The sequence below is a fragment of the Anastrepha obliqua genome, chromosome 5, assembly GCF_027943255.1.
Source record: "Anastrepha obliqua isolate idAnaObli1 chromosome 5, idAnaObli1_1.0, whole genome shotgun sequence".
In the NCBI taxonomy this organism is placed as follows: Eukaryota; Metazoa; Arthropoda; class Insecta; order Diptera; family Tephritidae; genus Anastrepha; species Anastrepha obliqua.
Window position 1 is genome coordinate 61199893 of NC_072896.1, and position 12327 is coordinate 61212219.

The window sequence follows — 12327 nt, forward strand, 5'->3', positions numbered from 1 at the left end:
ACAAGTAAATAAAATACAGAAGCGATTTGTGGATCAATGTTGTCTGCCCCAACATCATCTGCATCCAAACAAATATAATTTTGGCAGCTGTTTCCTAGTGCTACCAGCATACTTTCATTTATGCCAGTTGCTTCTTCTATCCGCCACTCGGTAACCCATGGCGAATAGAAGGCCCATAATATGTTTTCATATTTCTTCGCAAGAATCCGCCCAGCTCTCGTTTTCACGACTTTGCATTGCATGCACTCTTCCTGGTAGTTCTGTCATACAGTCTGTGTCAGAAAAAAGGAACCGCGATTATTCATGAAGTATATATATTTACAAATTTTTTACATCAAAGTATGTACAAACTACGAGTCGCAATTACTTAATGAGCTGTGTAGTCTCCATCGTTGTCGAGTATAGCCTGGCATCTTCTCGGCATGCTTTGAACCAGCTTTTGCGTGGCTCATCGACAAAGAGCGCCAAATTTTGCGAATTCGACACACGAGTTGCTTTAAATCATAGACTAACCTTCCGGCAAGATGCGTTTTCCACACATTTTCAATGGGGTTGGCGTCTGTGAACTGGAAGGGCCAGTCCATTACTAGGACGCCATTTTCTAGTTTTATTGTTCCTCAATGTGTTTTTCTGAGAGCAGTGGTTTTGATTATATGGAACAGTAGGATTTGTTCGCCTCCTTCAGTAGTCGTTCGATAGTGTTGATACTTAAATCTATTCCCTTTGTAGGAAAAATTGTGCGTGTTTGGCGTAGTCGCAAAGAAGGGTCCCGCTTAAAAAGTTGGACGATCACTTTATCCTCCTTTTTTGGCGTCACTCGCTTCAAGCCGCGCTCGGAAAAGTTATCAAAAATGTTGTGCACTTTATACTGCTGATTCGACATCACAACAAACTTTTTTAATTTTTTAATTACTTTTGCAGCCGCAGCATAAGATAATTTCGGCCCTTTCAAAAGCGTGTATAAAAATAGCGCCTCGAGACGCTTCTTACTTCTCACTCAGTTTTGTTTGGTTGCGTTTACGGGAAAGTCTCGACCGCCAGTAACCTGAGTTAGCACTGGCTTCATAGCCCTTGAGTGGGACTATTATGCAGCAAAAAGCAGAACGAAGTATATCTTGAAGTTACAAGAAAAAAACCGGTTCTTTTCTTCTGACACAGGCTATAACTAACGTATTTAAATAAATCAGCTTTTTCCACTCCCATTAGTCGTATTCCAATAGTCAATGAATCGAATAAAATTTTTGCACGCAAATGCAATAATAACGATGTGATCCTGATTGAGATCTGGTTCAATTATAATCCGCTCTGTTTGCTTTCTTTTTAGTAATAAGTTCGGCAGCACAGCCTTTCGTAATTGGTGCCCCTGACAAGGAAATGCATACATAAAAATAAAATAATATGAAGTAAATTGAAAATTCTTTGATTTCAGTGATGTACTTTATGTTGAATGCAGTTTTTTGCAGAAAATTTTAACATTTTAAAATTTGAATTCATTAGTTCTAAAAAAACTACATTACGCCGCTTTTCAGTTGATATATTGTTCTCTTTAAAATGTGTATTGTTTGCAGGTTCTTCAACTGAGAAATGTTTCATCTTCAATGACGCCATCAAATGTTGTGAAGGATACATTAAAACATAATTATTTTAAGGATTGAGCCCAGTCTGTATTTTCCCGTGAAAAGATAAACATTGACAAAGTAAAATGTGCTCAGCTTTATCAAAAACGTAAAATCAGTGTCTTAATGACAAGTTATTAATACCTACCATATTATAGAGATTTATAGGCTCAGTGATTTATATTGCTCCTGATCCCAATGCCTTTGGCGTAAGACCCTCGCTTTTCAAAATCGCAGTCATGTCAAACTGCAGCAACACAATCAAGTAAGAGGTAGCAGCGCTCACCGTCTGAAATATTTTTTCCATTACATTCACCAATACTCGCATAATAGGCTTTTTAATTTTCAAGGAGTTGCTCACGGAAAAAATGAACGTATAATCCAATACGAAGAGACCTATGCCGTTGAACTGAAAGTAGCCTTCCCAGTGCAAAAACTGTAACGTAAATGCCTTCATTTTGTTATAATAAATATCATTTCCCAGCATGAACGTTGGCTTCTTCTGCATAATCTCGTGTACAATCATTGCCGATTGCTTTGAGTGAGCATATGTTTGGCAGCATAAACGTAGCACCAAATAGCCCACCATCATAGTGGTGAAACTCCATATCACATAAAGATAAATAACGTAATCCATGAGTTCGTTTTTTCCACCCACAATAAACATGACTTTAGTTTCTAAGAAGATCCCAAATATGGTAATAACAAAACAAGCGGCCATGTATGGTACGCATTGCGGCCCGAATTCGGAGTTCACTAAAACACTTAGTGAAAGAATCTTATCATGTAATTTAAAAAGGCGAGGCAAATTAGTTTCTGATGTTTTTCTGTGGTTTAAAGAAATCGAAACATTAGCAAGTTTATTTAATACAACAAGAAAGAAAATTGATATAAACACACCTCCATACTCGTATGTACTTATACATATATGCTTACCCATCATTTAACCGTGGCTCGTCGTATGCGCCAGAACTATACATATCATCGCCAGAGTCTTCTTCGGCAGAATTGCTGCCATAATTGTTGCTTGAATTGGCTGATTTTTCGCCCATCTGTATTTCCTTCTTAGTTTTGCTTTTTGCCAGATTACTTATAACCGCAGGCCCTCTGTGGTTATATTTTCGATACTCATTTTCAATATCCAGAACTGATAAAGGTGAATTCTTTTTATCACTTTCCTGATTGATTTTATTGAATAGAATATTTAGTATACGAAAACGTTCCGAAATTACAGAAACATATGATATGAAAATACCCTGCACTGTACTCGCAGCAACATATGGAAATGTTATGACCATATTTAATATTAAACAGTATGGACCGTAGTACCTTAAATTGGAAGATATATTTTGAAGATACTACAGATACTTCTATAACAATATTTATTGGATTTCCTACTTGAAAACCTTGTTTACATCGTAAAATATTGCGAATCCAAATGCTGTCAAAACGAAGATCCATATTATATAGAATAAGCGTTTCTTTTGAGGTACAATCAACTTGTTGCTAGTATCAGCCACCTTGATACAAGCCACTTTTAGCTCATCAATTTCTTGTAGCCTTTTTCCAAATTCGACATAGAACGCTTTTCGACGCAGTAGCGTTAGCAAATAAATGGTTAAGTAAAGGAAGCATCCGACATGCATGAAAAGTATGCTGCTAAGATGGCAGATACTGTTACAATCCTTCAATTGGTAGGCGTTGATACCTCGAAAGTTTACGTAGTAATAGCAAAAAATATATAATAGTGGCATAATGATTACGAGGCTATAGTCCACCACGACATTTGAATCGAGTTCATTGCTGTTGAAGGGCACCAATCCGAATATCTATCACAGAAAGGAGTAAGAAGGAAATATAAGTAAGCGTAAGCATAGGAGGCTTTTATGTTTTCGAGTTTAATTTGACTAATGATGATTGAGCATTACCCAAGTAAGTAATACAGATTGTCAAGAAAGTGTTTTGATATCTATTTATCTAATTCAGACATAATACAATACTTAGGACAATTTGTATTTCTGCATAGTTTTCTTTGAATCTGTGGTTTTATTTGGCTGATATACATAAATAATTTATAAGCCAATAGTAGAAAATAAAGTTATTCCGTTGAAAAATAACACAAAAATAAAAATCAAAAGCAATATACACTTCATACACAGCTGTCATGAAAGTATTTTTACATTTGCAGTTAATAGCTTTAATATGACTACCTATATCATCTATAACATCTTGTAGTCTACTTCTCGTAACATGAATCAATTTTTGAACATCATAGTCCAGGAGTATTTTGTGGCATTCCTCGAAAATAATGTTTTTGAGCTCTGCTTGACCTTTTGAGTGTTTTTTGCACACTTTTTTTTAATATACCCATGGCATTACAGCATATTCAGGCATTGTCGTGCATCCATCCATTCCCTTGCTCGATATACATCTCCACATCATGTCTGTGCTTTTAATGGTTGCCTCCCATCGCTTTTTGGCTGAGCTTGGTACGTTATAGCGAAAGATAACAGCTTTTAATCAACAAGTCACTCTTACGATCGCTTTATGATGGCTAACGCGTGTGTAACAACTCAGTGAGGTAACTGTATATCAAATCACCATTTTTTACACGGTGGATACCTTCCTTAGAAAAGCGTAAAAACAAATTGTTTAAAAAAATACTTGCGAGATAAGTTCCACAACTTTAAAAAGATGAAACTTTAAATTTTTTCCCGAAAATCGCGCAAAAGAAGCAACAATAAAATCCGTATTACATAAGTATTTATAAAACAAAAACAATTCCTTTTTATTACAAAAAAAAATTTAAATTAGTGTACAGTAAAAATTCAATCCATAAGTAAATACAAAACATATACAAATTCAAATTGAAATTAGGAAAAAAGTCAATTTTCGAACTATTTATTGTTGCTTGATAACAAACGTACACGTTTATTACAGAATGGGTTGAAAGTACGAGGGGTGCCTTTTATATGTCGGGATTTGGCAATCCTGGTGTTGCAATCTGGCAACTGACAGCTGTATCGCAAAGTTTGACATTTTTTGGCTTTTAAGTACTCAGAACGTTTTGAAATACCAGCGCTATTTGTGTTGTTTACAGTAACTTAAAAGATTCATCTCGGTCCAAAAGTAAAATTAAATCGTGAACATTTTCGTGCGATTATTTTTTACAACTTTCGACGTGGATTAACTCAGCAACATTGCATGGATGAACTTAATTCATTTTTTGGCGATGAAGCTCCATCCACCAGTGTTTATCGATGGTATGGTGAATTCAATCGTGGTCGTAGTTCACTCCAAGACGAATTTCGTGAAGGTCGTCCAAAATCAGTTGTTGTTCCGAAATCCATTGATGCTGTGCGTGAACTGATATTACAAGATCGTCATGTGACCTATCGTGAGATTGAGACAATCTTAGGCATTAGTGGGATCAGCATACATTCAATATTGCATAAACATTTGCTATCAAAAAAATTTGTTCACGTTGGATCCCACACAATTTGTCAATCGCTCAAAAAAAGGCTCGTGTCGATTGGTCGAAGGAAATGCTCAAAAAACACGATCGCGGGGCTTCGAAACACGTCTATGACATCGTGACAGGTGATGAATCATGGATTTACGCGTATGAGCGCGAAAGTAAACAGCAGTCGACTGAATAGGTGTTTCAAGATGACCCAAATCCAACAATAGTTGTTCGCGCACGAAGCACTTCCAAGCAAATGGAAAAACTGGACATATCGCAACCGTACCACTAGAACAACGCAGAACAGTAAATTCTGAGTGGTACGAGTACACAACCATTTGTTTGCCAGTTGTCTTCCAAGAAATTAGGAAAACCAATCGCCAAAGACGGATCACTCTTCACCAGGACAATGCGAGCTCTCACACATCGGCTCAAACAACCGCATTTTTGAGCACCCAAAACATCGAATTAATGGGTCATCCGCCGTATAGTCCTGACTTGGCACCGAATGACTTCTTTTTATTCCCGTACGTAAAAAACAAACTGAGAGGTCAACGTTTTTCGACACCTGAAGAAGCGGTTGCGGCATTCAGAATGCATGTTTTGGAGGTACCTCATTCAGAGTCGCAAAAGTGCTTCGACAATTGGTTCAAACGCATGCAAAAGTGTATAGATCTTCATGGAGAATATTTTGAAAAACAATAAAGTGATTTTCGATGATTAAAATTTGTTTTTGTTCTCTAATCCCGAAATATAAAAGGCACCCCTCGTATGCACTTGGAATCGGTTACCTTGCCCATGCGGTATAGGTATCTCCGGAAGTATAAGTGGCCCGAGAGGAACTGAACTAAGAAGTAGTTCACTTCCCCGAAGTTCCTTTGGACCCATTTGTCAATTCATGTAATAAGTTTCGGCGTCCATCTGCCACTCGGTTCAGTGTCCCATCGGCTTTGCCACCGCAGCATAGTTTAGCATCTCCGTTCTGAGAATCTAGTGATGACGTTTTACTTCTTGGAGTGCCACGTATCCATTCGTTCCCGGGCAATGAGGTCGACGGGTATCTGCCCGCTGATCACGAAAATTGCTGCGCCTGAGACAGTGCGGTAGGCTGAGGCAACTCTAAGCGCAGCTGTTCGTTGCACAGCCTCTAGTGCTTTGCGCTTCGCTTTGCAGTTTAGCGCAATTCCCCATACTTCGTGCCGTACAGAGGAATTGAGCTTGTGGCCACCATAATTAGATTTCTATTGCTCTGTGTTCCCCCATCGATGTTTGCCATTAATCTACTTAGCATACCCGTGACCTTTGTTGCATTGGTAGCCGCATACCGTATCTGGGCCAGAAAGTAAGCCTGCAAGTTGAATACCTAAGTATTTCAGTACTTTTTGGGTCACTCGAGTGGCATGTGGCCTCGTGTCATAAGGATGACTTCGGTTTTATGTTTGGCGAGTTCCAGCCCGTGGTCCTCTAGCAATATTTGCGTCCTTATCATGACTTGGTTCAGCTTCCTTCTAGCGTCCTCAGTATCCGGAGCTGGTATGACCGCCACTATATCGTCCGTGTATCCACTAAATATGTATCTCCTTGTATTTCTATGCCCAATATATCATCGTAGCTCAAATTCCAGAGATCGGCTCCGAGAATAGATCCCTGAGCTGCGCCAGACGTTATCGCTTTTCAACTTCAGAAGCCAACGCTTTGTTTTCTTCATTAGGACATCAACATTTGCCGATACTATTAATAGATCGTTTTTCGTGGCTAAATATTTTAAATTTTCTTCTAGCAAATCTTTTATAAATCGCATTAACTCCGCTACTTCCAAATTTCCAACCGACCTCTTTTCTGCATTCGGTGAGATTTCTACCAGCATTCTTTTGGAGCGCCGGGTGACATCTTTGCTATTCGAATTTAGTGGTGGCGTTCGCTGCATATTTCCAGGCTGCTAAATTGCTTTTGATTCTTAATTTTATTTTTCTATTGTGAATGTTGTTTCTCGTTGAGAGGTTATGTTACGAATTATTGAACTGTCTTCCAACGTTCGTATCATAACACCGTTAACAAATAATCTGATCCTTTGATTTTACTAGAAAAGTCAAGCATGTCATACATCATTCGAGTGAATAACAAAAGGTTAGAAAGTAGTATTCATAATAAAGCAGAGAGCTGGGTATACCGCTTTGTGGCTCTCGTAGTTGATACGTGACTAATATTCGATCACGGATCGAAATTTAGCCCGGGCTCGAAACTCACTGTGGGCACGAAACACCAAAATGATGTTTTTTCTAATAGTAGTCGCTCATGAAAAAGTTTCTCATAAAAAACCATCTGTTTTTCGTAGGCGGAGTAAAACTGTATGTCCTTCTATTTCCATCAAGAAGCACCACGAACTGGAGGAGGAGCTCAGCTAAAATAACTAACAAAGGATGTAAGCGTCAATTATATATATATGGTATAGTATGCACATATATATTCACTCGTAGTGTATGCGAGTATATCATTACGAAAATGCCCAAAGGATCTAACCAATATAAATATTCTCAAAGAAAGTCAAGATTGTTAAGTATATCGACCTCAACGCCACTATTCGGATCCACTTCCTGCAAAAATATTTCTTGTTGCACACTAATAATGAACAAAATCGCTTTTAAATTTTTGTAGAAATGTCGAGCAAAATTCTATATATCTAAATTAATAAGCTCTTCTTTCTATAAGTGTTATGAAACTTGGTGTTGATTTAGTACTTTAAAAGTATATATAATATAAAATAGGCGCGTACACCCTTTTTGGGTGTTTGGTCGAGCTCCTCCTCTTATTTGTGGTGTGCGTCTTGATGTTGTTCCACAAATGGAGGGACCTACAGTTTCAGGCCGACTCCGAACGGCAAATATTTTTATGAGGAGTTTTTTCATGGCAGAAATACACTCGGAGGTTTGCTATTGCCTGCCGAGGAGCGACCGCTGTTAGAAAAATGTTTTTCTTAATTTTGGTGTTTCACCGAGATTCAAACCTACGTTCTCTCGGTGAATTCCGAATGGTAATCACGCACCAACCCATTCGGCTACGGCGGCCGCCGTAAAAGTATACCGTAAAAAAATAATGCACAGATATTTTCATATAAGATATTGGGTTGTCTTAAAAGTTTTCGGAAAAATAGGATTAACGCAATTCTATTTTTTGAATGGACTTTAATAAACCAATATGTCTCATTGGGATCGATGTTAATATTTCAGATAGAATTATTATTTGATCAGAGCAAAGATAGACTTCTTGAGACAGAAAAGAGGACAGAGACCGGAACAAACGATATTATGCGCTGTGAGGTTGGATTGAATGCTTCCAGCAAAGCCGTATCAGTTCCAATATGCATGTGTAGAGTGTTTTTTTAACTGCATGAAAACTGTCAATATCCATAACTATGGTTTAACAGCTGCGCATGCAAAACTGTGCTGGCATTTCCGTTCAGTAAGGTTTGAAAAGTCGTTATGAAACAGTTAACGCCAGAACAACGTTTCCATATTGTGGAAATTTACTTTGAAAAAAAAAAACAAAAAGGCCAATGCTGGCTGAATTTTTGTTCCCATAAAATGAATAATCGGCTAAATATCGACGATATTCGGATCCAACAAGATGGCGCAACTTGCTATACTGTGCGTTCGACATTCGAATTATTGCAATATTCAAGCCACATTAACACCATGCGTCTAGATTTATTGGAAAAAGTAATAGCATAAGTCGTAGCCGCGGTGGATATATGCCAGATATCATATTCTAAAAAATAAATGCCATGAAGTTATCTACCAGACGATAGTAAAAAAAATCATTCCAATAATATTTCTGTTTCGTATTAACATTTTAAGTTTTAAAACTTTTAAATAACGGCCGACACAAATGTGATTTGCAGTTTTAATAACCGAACCGATAACATTTCTCTTTGGCATATTCGCTACCTTTCAATTTCAGTAATGGTTTACGGGAGCAATCAGAATCATTCGTTTCCCGGACTCTTTCGTATTTTAATACATCAACAAAAATCATTCGACTTAGCAATGTCTCGATATATTCTGGTTCCGAATTTATAAATAACATGAATTGCATAGGATATTCGAACAGGGAATAATCTTTTGGCAATTTATTACCACACTTTTAAGACCATCAAACTTGTTTGGACAAAAAAGTCACAAAATATCACAACATAACAATAACAAATAAAGGCTTAACATATAATTTGCAATAATTACTTGAATATTTTTAATTTACCAATGAAAATGTTTGCAGCAATAAATTCATTCTGGTTTGTTTTTGCGCCTTGTGACCACTCAATTATACATTCAGTAATACACTGGTGATCCAACTCCCTTCTTTTCTAATGCACAAGTATTGCCCCGGTTACGACAATTTAACCCTTCGAAATATGCTTGATAAATCTACCAACAGTTGTGCCGTACGTGTAGTAGCACAAAATATTAATACACTTACCGAACAATGTGTCTATCAGACTTAAAAAATATACGATAATATCTTTCATTTAAACTGTTGGTCAACAGGACCTCAATTAGTTTAATAAGAATATACACAGCAAGAAATTGGGTAAAATGAGTGTGATACTAAATAAATTGAATGTTTGGTCTATTTACACATGTCTTATATAATATTATATTTACAAGTACATACATATATGCATGTGCGGCCGCCGCAGCCGAATGGGTTGGTGCGTGACTACCATTCGGAATTCAGAGAGAACGTAGGTTCGAATATCGGTGAAACACAGAAATGAAGAAAAAGATTTTCTAATAGCGGTCACCCCTCGTCAGCCAATGGCAAACCTCCGATTGTATTTCCTCCATAAAAAGCTCCTAATAAAAAAGATCTGCCGCTCGGAGTCGGGTTGAAACTGTAGGTAGTCAAGACGCACGGCACAAATAGGAGGAGGAGCTCAGCCAAACAACCAAATATATGTGTGTATATATATATGCACGTATGGCACTTATAAACCGTTCATTCGATGAAATTTCCGCTTAAACTTCGTTTGAAAATTTCACAACAGTTATACTAGCACTGAAAAACTATTTCTTGCTGCTATTGCAATTGAGTGCCATTTCAGAGATTCTCCTTGTGATAATTTATAATTTTGAGCAAATTTGTTCACATTATCACTTTTTCGTTTATTTTTTAAGAGCTGATTTTGTTTATGAACTGCCTGTATGGTGTTCACAGTTTTTCTCTCAATCGAGATGGATTTCGCTTTTGATCTTTTGTAAGAAAACGAAAACTTATCAATTATGCTCTCGATTGTGGCCGCGGAGAATTTTGCGACCATGTAAGAATAGAATTCAAATCTCACTCTGCAAGTGGCATCTGTGCACAGTTCTTTTAAGAAGATTATTAATTTTTCAGGTACTCCTTTACGGACGAGGGCTCTTCACATCGCATGATGGTTGAGAGTGTCAACCGCCTCTTCAAAGTCGACGAAACACATGTATAGTGGTGTGCACCGCACAACAGACTGCTCCATGATGTTAATGTGGTCGACGCAAGAGCGCCGTGGTCGAAATTCGGGTTGTCCTTCCCTTAGGCTACACAGCAAGGCGTCTTTTGTTGATTATATGAGCTATGATTTTATTCAACAACGCCTCGCAAATTTTTGCGCTCAGATAAATTTCTTTTTTTCGGTAAAAGCGTAACAACGCTTTCCTTTATCTCATTGGGTATCTTTTCTGAGTTCCAACATTCTCTGGAGAAGGAGTAGACATCGTGCACACTCCTCCGGATTAGCCTTGAGATGTTCTGGATTGATATTATCTGATCCTTGTAAGCTTTTAGTGCGTTAATAGCTTTTACAATTTCGCTAAGATTAGGGCAGGTGGTCGGGATATCGTGTTTAACTAAGTGGCGCGCCCATTCACATGACTGGATGAACTTTGAAGACAGCAGTTTCTCGTAATAGCTCTGCTAAATCATCCATTCGGATGACATGACCCAGCCAGCGTAGACGCTAGATCTTTATTCGCTGCGCTATGTCTATGTCGTCGTAAAACTCGTACAGCTCATCGTTCCAAAAATCTTCCGCAAAATCTTTCTCTCAAACACTCCAAGCATCGCTTTATCGGATATTGACATCGTCCACGCTTCTGCGCCATATTTTAGGGCGGACATGATGAAAGCCTTATAGAGTGTTTGTTTTGTTCGTCGAGAGAGGACTTTACTACTCAGTTGCCTACTTAGTCCAAAGTAACACTTGTTGGCAAAAGAGATACTATGTTGGATTTCCAGGCGGACATTGTTATATGTGTTAATGCTAATATACGAAGTCTTGTAAGACCTCGAAATCATAACTGTCAACAGTGACGTAGGTGCCGACATGCGAGTGCGCCGACTGTTTGTTTGAAGGCAGGAGGTACTTCGTTTTGTCCTCGTTCACCACCAGACCCATTCGCTTTGCCTCTTTTGCCAGTTTGGAAAAGGCAGAACTAACAGCGTCGTTGTTAAGGCAGATGATGTCAATATCATCGGTCAACATATCAATTGTACACTATTATAAAAAATTGTGCCAGAGCGATTAAGTTCTGCGTTTCGTACGATCCTTTCCAACATCAGGTTAAAGAAGTCACACGAAGGCAGCGAGTCCACCTGTTTGGAAGCTCGTTTGGTATCAAGCCGCTCGGATAGGTGCTTCCCAATTCTAACGTAGCTGCTGGTATTGGGCAACGTCATCTTACATAGCCATATTAATTTTGCGGGGATACCAAATTCAGACATCGCGGCATATAGGTAACTCCTTTTCGTACTGTCGAAGGCAGCTTTGAAGTCGACGAAAAAGATGGTGTGTGTCGATTCTCCTTTCATGGGTCTTTTCCAGGCCTTTGAGTATTGTGAATATTTGGTCGATGGTGGACTCTCCAGTTCTAAACCCATACTGATAAGGTCCAATCAGTTGGTTGATGGTAGGTTTCAGCCTTTCACACAACACGCTCGCTAAAACCTTATAGGCGATATTTAGAAGACTAATCCCGCCTTTTTATGGGTTGAGCAGAGCACACTTAAATTCCAACCACCAGGCATGCTCTCATCCGACCATATTTTGCATAGAAGCTGTTGCACGCACCTTATCAGCTCCGCGCCTCCATGTTTGAATAGCTCAGCCGGCAGTCCGTCTGCTCCAGCAGCTTTGTTGTTCCTTAGCCAAGTTATCGCTATTCTCGCCTCGTCATGGTGAGGTAGCGGAACGACAGTTCCGTCGTCAACGATTGGGGT

General features: G+C 38.5%; 1 protein-coding gene across 1 annotated transcript; it reads right to left on the reverse strand.

Moving 5' to 3' along the window:
• Positions 1-1794: 1794 nt before the first annotated feature.
• LOC129249278 (gustatory and pheromone receptor 33a) lies at positions 1795-9363 on the reverse strand. Its single transcript, XM_054888989.1, has 4 exons — positions 9334-9363; positions 3015-3445; positions 2553-2945; positions 1795-2443 (listed from the first exon to the last, which is right to left on the reverse strand). The coding sequence occupies exons 1-4, from the start codon at positions 9361-9363 to the stop codon at positions 1795-1797; spliced, it is 1503 nt and encodes a 500-aa protein (XP_054744964.1).
• Positions 9364-12327: the final 2964 nt, after the last annotated feature.

What these genes read in the sequence shown, in the direction of transcription:
- LOC129249278 (XM_054888989.1), bottom strand. Translation starts at nt 9,363, where the DNA reads ATGAATTTATTGCTGCAAACATTTTCATTG. An exon ending in TGCTGCAAACATTTTCATTG is followed by an intron (nt 3,446 to 9,333) that starts GTAAATTAAAAA and finishes TTTCTGTGATAG; the next exon opens with ATATTCGGATTGGTGCCCTT. An exon ending in GAGCCACGGTTAAATGATGG is followed by an intron (nt 2,444 to 2,552) that starts GTAAGCATATAT and finishes TTTAAACCACAG; the next exon opens with AAAAACATCAGAAACTAATT.